Source organism: Biomphalaria glabrata, chromosome 11 (assembly GCF_947242115.1).
Source record: "Biomphalaria glabrata chromosome 11, xgBioGlab47.1, whole genome shotgun sequence".
Taxonomy (NCBI): Eukaryota; Metazoa; Mollusca; class Gastropoda; family Planorbidae; genus Biomphalaria; species Biomphalaria glabrata.
Window position 1 is genome coordinate 36,269,089 of NC_074721.1, and position 16,177 is coordinate 36,285,265.

Genomic DNA, 16,177 nt, shown 5'->3' on the forward strand with positions numbered 1-16,177 from the left:
ACAAACACGATAGAGATATGAAATGAAAGTTATAATATAACACTATCACTTACATTTTGTTACCAGGAGAGAAATACAAATGATTTTCAGTTCTAGTTAATAAATATCATGCCAAAATTATAGAATTTATATGAATTCAAATCCTTATATAGGATAAAAAGCTGTATTAGTAAAAGAAAAGATGATAAGATAATTTTTTTTTTTTTAATTGCAGTTCTAGTAATACCGTTGAATTAAAAATAAAATTATTCTTTTTTTTTGTAACAGTTGTCTACCTTTGTCGAATGACCTTTTCTGTATATTATTTTCGCAATACAATGACATAGAGAACTCTATTGACTTTTTCTTGCGAAAAAATATGCATTTTTTTGTCATAAAATATATATGTATATTTAATGAATAGTAAAACTAACACGATATTCAAAAATATTTCATAATTGTTTATTATAAAAATATAAACAAATTATTGTGTTTTTTTTTTTATCTATTACAAACACAATGAATGTTTTTTGTAACATTGCTTATATCTATTTTAAACTCTCTTTCTAAATGTTCTTAATAAAATGTATGTATTTTTATGCCTCTTTAATGTACACGAGATAATACAGTCTTTACTTTGAACTTAAATATCTAAAGCATAATCACAAACATACTCAGTGTTGAAATATTTAAATACAAAAGAAAGACTAAATATTTATAAGTATAAATTTGAAACAACATGTTGGAGAGGGATTACTGACGTTTGTATGCCTCTTGGAGACTGCATAAATTAGCTTTATCTAAATAAAAATCAATTTTAGATAAACTTATAGAAATATACATATTTTATTGAAGTTTGTAAACGTTTCTTATATGTTTATGTAAATCTAATAAAGTTAACATCTATTTCTAGATCCTAGAAGTAGATTTAGACTAGATCTTAAGAGTTCTTAATTAAAACTTTAGGTCTAATGTTAGAACTAGATGTCCATATAATGAACATACCAATAAATTCTCACATGTCTTTGACAATGCAGAAAATGCGGACATGAAACTGCAAAGCATTTAAGCAGCTGACGGGTTAGATAGATACCAAAATTGAATAGAACATTTTTACATTTTTATAAAAATTATTTTATTACATTGGAAGTTTAACAATGAAGCAGTGGCGTAGCTAGGGTATTTGATGCCCTGTGCGGCCCGCACCATCCGCACATAGCTAGCTACGCCACTGCAATGAAGATATAGTCTTTATTAAATGAAATAAGAGATAAGGTTGATTATTTTTCTTGTTTTTTTTTGTTGTTGTTTTTATTTTACTGTATGGTATCTAAAAGTGGTCTTGCAAATGTGCATGTAAATCAGCGAGTATCTCTCTGACTACTGGTAGGCTTTTACTTCTAACGCTTTGTGCTCCTGAATAGTTTACTTGAAATGTTAGCTTGACGTAGGATGAGATACCTTAATAGGAAGTATCTTTAAATTGCTGGTGAAATAGACCGTTTTTAATATGTCAAACTTGATTATCTGGACTATCGATTATCCGGACAGACCCAGTTCCCGATTAATCAGGATATTCAGGCTATTTCTTCTATTTTCCGACTTGTTATTAGTAACTATAAATCTGTTGGATGCGTGGCTGAGAGACAAACCGAATGGTTATCTATGAAGTGGGCTCGAGTTTGAAACTCCACGACAGCTTTGTATATTTGCTGAGCGACTAAAAGACAGCACGGAGACCTTCTCCCCGACACCCCCCTCCTGCCCCAAACTGGTCTGCTGGGCCGTAGCGCACTTCCCCCAACTGGTCTGCTGGGCCGTAGCGCACTTCCCCCAACTGGTCTACTGGGCCGTTGCGCACTTCCCCCAACTGGTCTACTGGGCCGTAGCGCACTTCCCCCAACTGGTCTACTGGGCCGTAGCGCACTTCCCCCAACTGGTCTGCTGGGCCATAGCGCACTTCCCCCAACTGGTCTGCTGGGCCGTAGCGCACTTCCCCCAACTGGTCTGCTGGGCCGTTGCGCACTTCCCCCAACTGGTCTGCTGGGCCGTAGCGCACTTCCCCCAACTGGTGTACTGGGCCATAGCGTACTTCCCCCAACTTGTGTACTGGGCCATAGCGCACTTCCCCCAACTGGTCTGCTGGGCCATAGCGCACTTCCCCCAACTGGTCTGCTGGGCCGTTGCGCACTTCCCCCAACTGGTCTGCTGGGCCGTAGCGCACTTCCCCCAACTGGTCTACTGGGCCATAGCGCACTTCCCCCAACTGGTCTGCTGGGCCATAGCGCACTTCCCCCAACTGGTCTACTGGGCCATAGCGCACTTCCCCCAACTTGTGTACTGGGCCATAGCGCACTTCCCCCAACTGGTCTGCTGGGCCGTAGCGCACTTCCCCCAACTTGTGTACTGGGCCATAGCGCACTTCCCCCAACTGGTCTGCTGGGCCATAGCGTACTTCCCCCAACTTGTGTACTTGGCCATAGCGCACTTCCCCCAACTGGTCTGCTGGGCCGTAGCGCACTTCCCCCAACTGGTCTACTGGGCCATAGCGCACTTCCCCCAACTGGTGTACTGGGCCATAGCGTACTTCCCCCAACTTGTGTACTGGGCCATAGCGCACTTCCCCCAACTGGTCTGCTGGGCCACAGCGCACTTCCCCCAACTGGTGTACTGGGCCATAGCGCACTGAACCTTCTATAAGAATGAAAGTAGCGCTGCTATAACATGTACGATAATTCAGCCCGTTCATATATAGTGTCACCTAATCTAAAACGTCTTCAATAATCTTTAGAGAACAGAGTGGGGCGCGGTACCTTATAGAGTAAATACCCAGGAACAGCATCTCATTTCTGCCCTAAAGAAAAAAAAGTATATAATGTTAGTAACACAGGAATCTATTTTTGCGTGCGTGTTGGGATTTTTGGGGGAGGGGAGGGTGGTGAGTGGTTGGTGTTGTGGATAAGCAACACAATGTGCTTTTTATGTTCAACACATTATTATGGTGTGTAGTCTCCCCTGTCTAATATGAAATTAAGAGAAGGTTTCATACAATTACCTCTCCTTTCTCCCCTCCCTTCTGTCAATAGAAAGCCGCTGCTTAGAGCCTTCAATTGCATATAAAAGTGGTACTAATAAAGAAAGAAGAAATAGCCCAACTTCCTTTGGGGGGGTAGGTGGCGGGCGAGTAATCAGTAATGTCTGGAGACTGAATCAGTGAGAACATAAAGCCATTGTAGTCTCCCCTACATATTGTAGTACGAAGTAACAGTGGTCTCCCCTGCATATTGTAACAGTACAAAGTAACAGTGGTCTCCCTTACATATAGCTAAGTAGTTGTCCATTTTCATTCAGAGCCATCGTAACTCGGATTAGAATATAACCCAATTAATATACCCACTTCAAAAGCAGGAGTTTATTCGCCTACGTGGTCATCTACATGCCATGGTGTACAGTGTACAATGCACTCTAAAAGGAAGGAAATAACACACTGTGTATCACAATAACACTTAGGTTATCAGATAGATTATAGAACATACAAAGCCACGTACATAATGACAACGAATGTTTTGAGTCGCTATAGTCAACTATTTGTGATTCTAGGAGTCGTGTGTAGCCGCTGTAGAGGAGAGAGTAAGTGATGAGTGATATTCTAGAGAAACTAAAGTCTATGATGCATAAAATGTAAGGGTAACCTGTTCCTGTGCTCAACCTTTTTTCCTACTACTGAAGAAGAAAATAACATTTCCTTTTGTAGAAATCTGATTGGAAAGACGATAATAATGGATTTTTCGAACTTCGTTTATTCTTAAGCACAAAACTAATTAACAAACAAGCCCCGCATCATGGGCTGTCAGCTACGTTACATAAGATGGTATTTTCAAACATATATATTTTTTTTTAAATTTTGTAATGCGTGCTAAATTATTCAGGGTAACTTGATAAAGGTTGTAAATTTGATTTAGAAGATTACAAGATTTTTCAAAAGTACAGTTTCGCCATGCTGCTAAGGAAAATATTGATTAAGAAAAATTTGCCTATAATTAATTCGTGTTAGTATTAAAGATTTTTCGTTAATTGGCGGAAACATTATAAATAGGTAGTACTTTGGTGTCTCCGGTATACGAAATAATGGACGTGTCGATACACAATTTCTTTTAAAAGGTATTAAATAGTTGTGCAATTCTTGGCACTGCCATTTCACTAAGCTCTCCCGTTCATAGCACACAATTATTTTAATATACAGGAAGTATTTGAAACTTTTACTCAATGACTTTAAACAAATGAGCAACTAATTAGAAGTAATATAGCCAAAGTGATTTGATACGAAGATGAATGGACCTCATTCACCAATCGTATACAGACAACATTTAGCCACGTGATTCTATATATCTTCTATACAAATTATGTAATCCATAAAGGCTGTCACGTGATACGTATTTTTCATTGTTTTATCTATATTATGACGTGGCTAACTGTGTTTATTTACGATTGGTGAATGAGGTCCATTGCTACGTATAGAGAAAGTGTTAAAATTATTATTTTTATTTCATTTAGTTGGCAACTGTCAAGTTCAATTGAGCGTCCTTGACATTATTTAGTTGGTTGTGAAAAATCTAAAAAAGGGAAACAAAAAACAACTATTAATATATTATTTTTTTCAAACGCAGTACTGCATTCTAAGAATATATACGCCATATGTGTGTGTGTGTAGCGGTTCAATGTGTATGTGTTCCCTAACACTGAGAACAAGTTCGGTGCCAAAATCAAACTTCGTTTTGGTGTTCATAAAAATACTGTTTTTTTTTTTTAAACTATTTTTTAGTTGGACAGTCCGGCAGTTGTGGTCAAGGATGGATACAATATAAAGACGACTGTTATCTCCTAGTTCAAAGTAACGTCACGTGGACAGAGGCGAGGTCAAAATGTCTTCATGAATCATCAGAACTGACCAGCATTCACTCCCTTGAAGAAAACACGTTTCTCTCCTCCAGACTTCCAAACAGTAAGATTTGGACTGTTGAGTCCTCAAGTAAAATGTGTATGTCAAACTAGAAAACGTTCTTTCATCCCGTACCAATGTACTCATCTAGTCCTGTTTGTCAACTAGAGACTTAAAACGCTTTTTAATCATTGGTTTCCCTGGCTGATTACGGTTCCATGCTCTATAATGTAACTATAAAAGAAGAAGAACTTGTGCTACTTCGTCCTGGCTAATGGAATAAGAAATGTATCTTTATCTTTGTGTCTCTAGGCGTAATTTATTGTGTTTTGTTTTTCTATTTCTTTAAAAAAAAAACAAGCAATGAAAAAAAAAAGATTAATTAAAAAAAAAACACACAAAGTTAACTGCTAATAACTGTGAAAAGGGCAAGATTTTAGCTTCCTTTCTGCTGTATGAGGCGCGGTGGCTTAGCGGTAAAGCGCTTGGCTTCTGAACTGGGGTTCCCGGGTTCGAATACTGGGATTTTTAATTTCGGGATCTTTGTGCGTCTTCGAGTCCACCCAGCTCTAAAGGGTACTAGACATTAGTTGGGGAGTAGTAAAGGCGGTTGGTCGTTGTGCTGGCCACATGAAACCCTCGTTAACCGTAGGCCACAGAATCAGATGGCCTTTACATCATCTGCCCTATAGACCACAAGGTCTGAAAGGGGAACTTTACTTTTAACTGCTTTATGAAACAAAATGTATTAATTAGTACTAAATGAGTAATTAATTGGTTAATTTTTTTATTGGTTCCAGTGGCGTAGCAAGGTATCCGTGGGCCCGGGTTCAAGACTATCTTGTTGGGCCCCTTCCTCCAAATAAAACGAATATAGTGTGTGACAGAACAATTGAGTCATCTGAATGTATGGGCACATTCACCAAAAGACATTCCAATACTTTCTGCTTGATTTAACGTAACACTGGCTGCGCTTACACTTTTGTACTCGACAATAAGCAGAACAATTGTATCGAATGTTTCTAATTTTCCTCAAAGTGCTGCAGCTTCCAGGCGCTCTTTTCTTTTGAAGAACACAAAGTAATTTGAGTAATCAACTTTAGTAAATCAAAATATATGAATCTCAATTTCTTAGAGCATTCCTTGAAGACCACCTTGTGGGCAAAAGTACTTGAGCGTAATGTAAACAATGATCTTCCTATTGGATTCAAGACGCGTCCATCTTGAGATGCTGTGAGCCAACAAACACATACCAAGTCCTAGAAATCTGCAACGTCTTGAACACAGCTGACGGAATCATTTAAGATCAATTTGAAGTCGTGGTTAGAATAGTGAAAATGCTCAAGCGGCTTCTTTTGATGAAGCAATATTCAAAGACCATTGTAGGCCTCAATATCCACTTATATTGGAAGCACCATCATAGCTTTAGCCTAGCAGTTTATTTAAGGATAAATAGAGATTATTCATTACTTGGAGCATTTGTTCAGCCATTGACGCAGACGTCTGGTTCTCACAAAAACGAGAATCTAGAAAAAAACTGTCTGATTGCTATTTTTTTGGGGGGCATTCTATCATCGGAGATCACACAATTATTTTTTTAAATCATGCTAATTTGATAAACTATGAAAGAGAAAAATGGTGCAGATTGGACCTCGGGATTTTTTGCCAGAACTGCATCGCCCAACAGGTCTATTTTTCGCCCAACAGGTCTATTTTTCGCCCAACAGGTCTATTTCTCACCCAACAGGTCTATTTTTCGCCCAACAGGTCTATTATCTTATTTTGAATTTGTGCGCTTTGTTTTCCTGTCAAATTTCAATATTCATAACAATTTCAAATAGAACCTGGTCAGAAGTTTTTGTATAAATATAATGGTGTTGATATTCTTTAAGAACTATGAACCAAAATACTAAGCATTGGTCAGAGAAAGACACTATTCCATGATTAATTTGGACATCTCTCTATATTCTAGATCAGGGGTAAGCAAATTACGGCCCGCGGGCCACATGCGGCCCGCCGAGGGGTTTTATGCGGCCCGCCGACACCTACTGAAATCAATTGTGCCCATAGTATATAGATATAAAAATGCAAATATTAAAAAAAATATCTATATAAATTATTGAAACTGTCTCATTAAAAAAAAGTTTTAAGTAAACGAAGATTATGCTTATTGGCTATACATCAATACACTCAATTCAAGACACAATGTCTGAGTGTTGGGTTTGCTTGGAACAAGATGGCAAGTGTAACAACAGATGGAGCTCGATCTTTGACTGAGAACCATAAACTTGAAACAGGAATGTTTGCACAAAGCTGCATAGAATTTGAACACAAATTGAGCACTCAGACTAAAAGAAGTACTTGTTACTAGAGCTAGGGGAGTTAACCACGGGCAGTTCTGATTTATGAATAAGTAATCCAATGTATCCGATCGTTTATCATGGGCAAGGCAAAGGAGAAGAATATAAAATCTCAAGAATGAAATTGTATGTTACTTGAATGACATTGACTGTGACTTTGTTACCAATATTTCTAATGAAGAGTGGAAGACAAAATTTCATGTTCTCCATAATCTCTATAGCAATTGATTGCTTACATATGAAATGTAAATGCATGTTAAATCTTTTCAAACAAGGCTTTCCCATTTCTACAGGCAAGCAAAAAAAAAATAGTTTTTTTGTCATTTTCCTTTGTTGAAAGGTGAAACTATCATTAGTGAAATGATTAAAAGTACAACACTTATTAAGAGAAGTTGAATCAGCTCCAGAGGACATAACTCAAAGCAAAGAGAAGTTCCAGTCATCACTACCACGGGAGCTTTATGGGTGCCAGAAGCTGTATTTCCACACTTAAAAAACCTTTGCTGCTGTTCACACTATTTGGTTTCTAGATCAGGCAGTTCTCCGAATAGTCTTTCGAGAGTCTTGTTCGGGTCCCTTGATTTAGTATGCACCATTGAAGGTGATATTCTGGTGATACTCCACGACATTTAACTTCCGGAACATAAATTGTCTCATTCAGTGAGCAAGCATTTTTTGTGGAAACTAAACAAGTGTAATCACTGGTCAATGTTGACTGACTGTAATTTGACAGCAGTCACACACAGGGGTGACAACTAGTAAGATAGTTTCACAGCTAAGAAACATTATGCACGAGTGTAAGAAGTAAAATACTGCACATTAAGTACAACTGTATATTTGTGGGGATATTGTGATATAAAAAGACAACAGCAATTTAATACAAATCGTAATACAGTGTATATATGAATTAAAAGATATTCTACATAGCAAGCTCATCTTTCTAATATATATATATATATATATATATATATATATATATATATATATATATATATATATATATATATATATATATATATATATATATATATATATATATATATATATATGCGGCCCACCATTACTAAACTTTTTTTAATGCGGCCCTCGATACAAAAATGTTGCCCACCCCTGTTCTTGATCTTTACTATAAGGCTGCTCCCTAATTTGGTTTCGCCATTTATCGTAACAGAACAAACATATTCAACTTTAACAAGACATATGAAACATAGGCCATAATGGTGTTTGGTTTGCTTGCTAAATATTTAATATTATTTATTTTTATTTATATTTTTTTTTATTTCATCTCCTTTTTTTTATATTCTTTTCTAATGATTACATAATATTTTTTACACAATACAAAGACAACAACAAAAATGTGATGAAGACCTCAGAGTTTGTCTCAAATGAATGTTTTACACTATTTCAAAGTATCTACTTCTTTGGCTCGGATACAAGCTATTAAAAACCACAACTGTTGAGATAGTTTGCTACTTATTTAACAGTTGAAAGTCAGTTAAAATATAATAGTTCCATTTTTTTTAATGTGGTTTATTCAGATTATAGTTTCACATACGATAACAGACAAGACTAACAGGTTAACGCATCGACGTCCAGACCATTTAATACTCTTGAACAGTCAAGGTTATTGAGAAATTGTATATAGTTCATGATCATTTTTTTTAATTTTTTTTTTTAATAATAATAATCTTTATTATCCGTAAGGAAATTTGTCTTACAATTTGTGCATTACACCAAACAAAAAAACATTATAACTATAAGAAACCAAAGTGTACATTCGTCATAAAGAGGATATAACATATCAACCAGATTCCGTTAGTGTGAACTATTATTTATTCTAAAATTGCAATTTTTTTTTTTTTTTCTTAAAGGATACCTCAGCTTTTTAGCTTTTGACTTCAGTTGTCGAGCTGTTTACATCCTAGGAATCCTTGGGCCTTTGCCTCTTTTCTTTGCCTCTTTTTTGGGCATTGCCTCTTTTTTGGGCTATTGGCATCTTTATTGGGCTTTTTTTTTTTTTTTAATAACAAAGGATGCATATTTTTTTTAGTAAGCGTACAAATTAAGTATTTACATTTTAAAGTATAATGATTGCAAAACATAGAATTGAATATAGTATATAGTTACATTTAGGTTGTCATAATATTTTAACGATTTAAATTGCTTTGTGTATGGCGTTATTTTTTTCCAATAGCATATAATGAATATTTTTGAAATTTAATGTTCTTAAAATATATGTGGTGAGAATGTCAACAATAGATAGTTAAATAGAAACAATCAAAGAGTGAAAGTAGAAACTTAAATTGATATTAAAACATTTTAAACATCGTAGTCACATTTTTTTCCACTTTGTCTACATTGCTTATGGTTATTTCCTTTGTGCTTTGCTACATTACCCCAGTTCTTTATATTAACTTCTATCAAACGTGCATACACATCTATGTGTGTACACACTTATGCGAACATAAGCATTAAACATTTATATTGTTTCTTTTGTTGTCTCGCTTTTAATGACAATTTTTGATTTCCTCCTTCATGATCATTTAAACTGTTCATTGTAATATGTTAAGACCAAATTTACATTCAAATACCTTGACTAATTTAATAAAACAAGAGTTGAAATTTCACATTTTAAATACAGAGAAATAAAGAAAGTGATTGATCTTTCAGAAAATTGAATAATTAAGCAGCTGTGTCGAAATTTTCATTCGTGAACATCAGGACTTTATTGTCATCCGTAAGTTCTCACGTGGGCCCCAAATAGTCAAGAGTCATGGGCCCAAGTGCAATGAACCCCTTTGCGCCATTGTTGCTACTCGGCTGTGGGCCCCTAATGGTCGTGGGCCATGGTTCATTGAACCCGTTTGCGCCATGAATGCTACGCCACTGATTGGTTCATGTATTGTCACTCATTATGAATAAATTATGCAAAATGACCCGAGAATGGGAAGTGGGAGACAAAAACGTCTCAAAGGGTAACATCTCTAAATACATCCACATCCATCTCTCATTAAGTTGCATTTATTGCCCTTTTTAATATCAAACAAAAGGAAAATTAAGATTATTAATTAACTAATTGATTTTTTATTGATTCAAGTCTTGTCAGGTATAATGAATACTTCTGCAAAGTTTCAACTCGATCAGAGAATGGGAATGAACAAACTTTAAACCAAACTGACAGACAGTGTGATATGAATTTAACTTTATTAAAAAAAAAAAACATAGTAAGGAAATGGAGCAATTGTGCAGGCCACAAATCAGTCTGGTTAGTAGTATCAAATAGTGCTCTCTCTTCTTTAATCATTATCAAACTGTATCAAACATTTAGAAAGTGGCGCTTATTTAAAAATAAATGTTTCTGTCTAGCTTATCTTTCATGTTAAAGCATCCTTAGTATTCTGTGGTTCAATCTCTTTTGTGGACCCGTGGGGCGAAAGAGTATCTGGAAGAAGGTTTTCCGTGCTGCAATTTTTTTTCGAGTCGGGATTTTAAATCGAACCGTCTTATGAGGTTATCACGTGGCTATTGACGCTCGGGCACATATCCAAACGATGTTGACGATTTGGTCGGTCAAGAAAAAATGTAAATGCTTTTAAATTAAAAAAAAAAAAATTTGCCTTTTTTGAAAACACCTAAATTCATTTATCTTTTTGGTAAAAATCCGTTTAACAATGATTCCTAGTTTGTCAAGATTTTGTTGTTATTGATAAAGCCAAAACTTTATCTCAGAATCCATAAAAAGCTCATAAAATTTTTATTCTCCATTATTCTTTATTATGTTTTTTTAAATTAGACTCTAAATTCTGGATTGGACTTGAAAGTTTGAAGCTAAGGAAAGACAACCACTGGACAGATAAATCTTCTCTAAACTTTTTGGGTTTCAACGTTTGGTCCGAAGATGTATTGAAATTCTCACCAGGCTTTTGTGTTTATATAGAGCAAAAGGTAGGATATTTTAGGACATGCTATTTTTAAAAGTAGGTACAAGAACTAAGTATTAAGCATCAACCATGCTCATTATATTAGCTAACGTGGTTTTTCAAAGTGACTAGTAAAATTTCTTAATCTTGCTGTTTATTCAGGTGTCCAGTCTACTATAGCCGACTGGCAAGAAAAAAATAGAACAAAATTCTTACATTTAAACACCAATTGCAGCAGTCAATAGCCACCATGCTTTTTGTTGATATAAAAATATATAGTTTTTCTTTTAAGATATCAAGAAGGCTACTTAATTAAGTTTTTTTTTTTTTACAAAGCTTTTACCCACTCACTCTGTCTATCTGTTTGGTAAAATATTTGTACACGTTATTTCTCCAACACCCATTCTTGGATCTAGCTGAAACATATGCAAGACATGAATCAATTTAAAAAGTACCAAATTACACAATTAATTACCGGTAATTCATTATTTTGTTTAATATCAACAAAGAAAACTAATATGCCAGTATTAACAAATATTGCCATATTTGTTGGGTTTAGTCCCCTTAAATAATTGTTAACGCTATTTCTCCCTCACACATTCTCCGATCAATTTGATACTTTAAACTATTATTGTACCTAACAAAACATCAATCAATAAACAAACATACTCAATTAGTCAATTAATTATTGCTGATTAATTACTTTGTTTGATATCGAATAGGGGAAATAACTTGAACATTATTAAATCCTACAAACAAATTTATTTTTAAAATAAACACATATTATGTAGAATGAGGGTTAAAAACTACAAAATGTGATAACTACGTAGCAAAAATACTATATTTCTTTTATATTCGCTTCTTAAACAAATAGTCAAAATACAGAATGGGAGTAAATGCATTGAAATATTTTATTAATTACTTAAAATCATGTTCAACAGAGTGGCTACTGGAAGACATCAGATTGTCAGTTTATATCAATCAATGGATACATTTGTAAGAGATCTGCATACAGTGGACCAGTTCATACACAGTCCCAGGCTCAAGAGGTTTGTACGGTAATACATTGCAAGAGAAGGATTTAACAAAAATCTACATATATAACTGTAATAGCACTTATTACAATGTTTGTTACTACTCTGTATTGTAACGTGTTGTAACATTGTGTATGTGTACCGATTTTCCGCCCACGATAGTAGCTGACCAGTGGTACGTCACTGTACGTGTATAGTAGCTGACCAGTGGTACGTAACTGTACGTGTATAGTAGCTGACCAGTGCTACGTCACTGTACGTGTATAGTAGCTGACCAGTGCTACGTCACTGTACGTGTATAGTAGCTGACCAGTGCTACGTCACTGTACGTGTATAGTAGCTGACCAGTGGTACGTCACTGTAAGTGTATAGTAGCTGACCAGTGCTACGTTACTATAAGTGTGTGTGGGAAAAAAATATTTCTACATAGTTTTGGTTGGAATAAAGTAGATGCAAGTTTATGGTAGAACTTTCATACATTTTAAAGATGTATTGTTGGCCACCTTCAGTCATAGAGGGACTATGGTTCATCTCGAACACTTTCTCGTGTGACTGTGGAGCCCTACTTTGGAAAGACACTTCCTCCCACATATATTGCAGAATTTATTAGAGTGACGAAAGTAATACGAAAAAATATTTGTAAGATACTCTATTAATAGACGTAGAGCTAGCTATCTGGGTCCTTAGGTTTTGGTCATTGTTCCAAGTAAGAACATTGTTCAGTGTGCTTATTTTCGATGGATTATTATTGATCAAACATAAATGAACAGCAGCACCAGGGACCACGTTTTTAAATGAGAGAAAGTAGTGAATCAAATGCGACGAAAATAAGAGACTGCGCCGACCAAGACTCGAACCAGTGACCTTGGAAACGGCAACACCGACTAGCGAAAACGCACTAAGCAAACTTAACCTCTAGACCAGTGATGCTCAGCCTAATTCGACCTGTGGGCCATTTTTATTTTCCGTCACTCGTGTCGCGGGCCACATAAACGAAATGAAATTGACCTAAAAGAATTGTATTAGAAACCAGTGGATCTAATACTTGCATTAATTTATAGGATATTAACTGGCTTCATTTCTCTCTTAAAATGTGAGCAACATTGTAGCTAGCTTTACCAACGACTCATTTTCTTGTCTCTTTTTGGTAAATATTCCCATCGATCCTCCAATTTCTAGTCTTAGTTTAACAACCTTTTTATTCGCGGCTCAAACCAAGAATGCCGTCATATTTGTTTTAAAAAGCCGTATAGATGTTGTTGTTTTTAAAACAGCTACAATTTACAAAACAAATATGTTGGTTTATTATCATGTTCCAAAACAAAAATAATTAAAGATCCGTTCAATTTTCCTGGTATGATTCTAAATTCAGAGTCAACTTGAAGATTCTTCGGCTCTCTCATTTCATAAACCTACACATTGTAAATGGCTTGGTACCAATGCATCAGAGAAAAAGTCAGGACCCTAACGTGGGTAAAGATAAATTTTACACTTTGTGCAGACGTTTCGGCGGGCCGGATAAAACCACATCGCGGGCCGGATCTGGCCCGCGGGCCGTATTTTGGGCATCACTGCTCTAGACCATTGGGATGTCTATATTTACGTTCACAGCTTAATTATTATTGATCGCATATGTTGTTTTTTATTCTGCAGCAATATTTTGTGTCAGCCAAGTTATCATTGTACAAGTGATTTATCTCTTATTGTTCATATCACACTGGGTTAATTCTATTAATGAACTAAGTTTGAAAGCATTCAACCCAAGAAGAATATATTCAGTGCTGTTTTTCTTTAGTGTATCCAAGTACTGAGTTGGAATATACTTATAGTCAGCTCCGAATCCGCATATGTCATATGATTGTGGATACAATACCTAGCTCTTTAGCAATACAATCAGTGGCGTAGCAAGGGTTTTCTGGAGGAAGGGAAGAATTTTAAAATTCCTCAGGCCCACCCCCCACATTTTACATAAAAAATTAAATATTACTCAAAATGCAAGGGCCCCAAATGAGATAAAGTACCCGAGCCCCATAACGATGGAAAATTCCTAGCTACGCCCCTGAATACAATCGTGACATTGCTATTAAAATGGTAGCCTGAAAGGGTCGGTCTAAAAGGCTAGTAAATACTTTACGAGTTTTTTAGTACTGATATTCCCACAACAGCATTTGGCCATTTATTTTGTAAACTTAAAAAATTGTTGGGAAATAATGAAAATGGATTTCCTTAAAGATCCGTGGCTTTAAAATAAAAGCCGAACCGTGTATTTAAAACTGGGCATTTTAAATATAATTGTTACATTAATCTGTTTAAGATTTTCATTCAAGACGGAACTGTTCCAAATTGTGGCTCGTAACTGAACACAAGAAATAGATAAAGTTATTTTAACTCTTTCTCTCCTAACTGACGATAACAGCGTTGATTCCACCAGAATGTGGTAAATAATTACAGAGAGAAAGAGTTAATTGAAAGGAAAATGATCATTTTCGCTTATATCGCTTATTTTCGCATAAAAATTTTCTAAGCAAGTTTGTATTACGAACTTATTTGATTACATAGGAAGCATTTCACTTTCACACTACCAATTAGGGTTATTTGTCAATATTTTCCAGAAAGGAAGTCCCAGAACTTGCTATACATTATACACAGAGCGTAGACCATGGGAAGAGGCTCAGAGATTGTGTAGAGAACAGAATCAGAACTTGGTGACTATCACAGACAGGTAACAAAATATTTGAAATGTGTCAGTAACTTATAATTAATTTATGACATTTTATTTGCCTGATTGAAAAAAAAAAGATGCCTACAATTGTTCACCTTTTTTGTTTAGATTTCCGAAAGTTTTAAATTAGATACTTTTTCTTTTTTTTTTTTTTAAATACACAAAATACATGTATGTATGGCTTGTTATACCTACTTACAGACGGACACTACTGTATCTGAAGTCAATCGTAGAAACCAATTCAATCTCAATATGGACTGGATTATCATTAAATAATGGTAGCTTTAAATGGGACAGCGGAGAAATGCAAGATCCATATCCATGGATATCAACAGGTAAAGGTAAGACCCATAATAAAGACGCACATTTTACCCAGATCTGATGCCTACATCCCCATATCACTATCAATTGTAGGAGAAGCAATCTGGGTAAGCGAGACTGTAGTGTAGATATAGATAAACAGTTGAGGCTAGGCTTTCATAGGGGCAACATCTTTGAGTCTAGTGACTGGGACTAGACTGTTCCCGGTCTAGTGACTGAGACTAGACTGTTCCCGGTCTAGTGACTGAGACTTGACTGTTCCCGGTCTAGTGACTGAGACTAAGACTGTTCCCGGTCTAGTGACTGAGACTAAGACTGTTACCTGTCTAGTGACTGAGACTAAGACTGTTCCCGGTCTAGTGACTGAGACTAAGACTGTTCCCGGTCTAGTGACTGAGACTAAGACTGTTCCCGGCCTAGTGACTGAGACTAAGATTGTTCCCGGTCTAGTGACTGGGACTAGACTGTTCCCGGTCTAGTGACTGAGACTAAGACTGTTCCCGGTCTAGTGACTGAGACTAAGATTGTTCCCGGTCTAGTGACTGAGACTAAAACTGTTCCCGGTCTAGTGACTGAGACTAAGACTGTTCCCGACAGTTGACGTTCTGAATTAAACGTTTATATTCTATACGCACTTGATGATTGACTTTATTGTTGAGTGTCTGGATCTGTGTGTCTATTAACAAGAACTCAAAAGTAATACTCTACGTACAGAAACACGCCATTAATCTTCTACGATCTGCACAAACTCTACAGACCCAGATTGAACACCTCTACACAATACAATAACTCTATTACTACTATTACTATTAAAAAAAATACTCTTTATGTATAAACATCTCTAAATAATAATAATTAAAAAAACGATATCAGTTTAAAATGATTATTCGGTCCTAAATATT

The 16,177-nt window shown here is 35.8% G+C and overlaps 2 protein-coding genes across 2 annotated transcripts in view; one reads left to right on the plus strand and one right to left on the minus strand.

The window, feature by feature from the left end:
• Nucleotides 1-1,699: 1,699 nt before the first annotated feature.
• Nucleotides 1,700-2,728, minus strand: LOC129928974 (uncharacterized). Its single transcript, XM_056045585.1, has one exon. The coding sequence runs from the start codon at nucleotides 2,726-2,728 to the stop codon at nucleotides 1,700-1,702; it is 1,029 nt and encodes a 342-aa protein (XP_055901560.1).
• A 695-nt stretch (nucleotides 2,729-3,423) lies between these two features.
• LOC106058713 (C-type mannose receptor 2-like) overlaps nucleotides 3,424-16,177 on the plus strand; it is a 40,597-nt gene continuing 27,843 nt past the window's right edge. Inside the window, exons 1-6 of the mRNA XM_056004420.1 lie at nucleotides 3,424-3,609; nucleotides 4,802-4,981; nucleotides 11,072-11,223; nucleotides 12,140-12,247; nucleotides 14,845-14,954; nucleotides 15,156-15,295. Of these exons, the coding sequence (XP_055860395.1) occupies nucleotides 3,531-3,609; nucleotides 4,802-4,981; nucleotides 11,072-11,223; nucleotides 12,140-12,247; nucleotides 14,845-14,954; nucleotides 15,156-15,295 (769 nt within the window). The 5' untranslated portion in view covers nucleotides 3,424-3,530. The remainder of the gene's footprint in view (nucleotides 3,610-4,801; nucleotides 4,982-11,071; nucleotides 11,224-12,139; nucleotides 12,248-14,844; nucleotides 14,955-15,155; nucleotides 15,296-16,177) is intronic.

Coding starts and splice junctions, on each gene's coding strand:
- LOC129928974 (XM_056045585.1), bottom strand. CDS start 2,728: ATGAACGGGCTGAATTATCGTACATGTTATAGCAGCGCTACTTTCATT.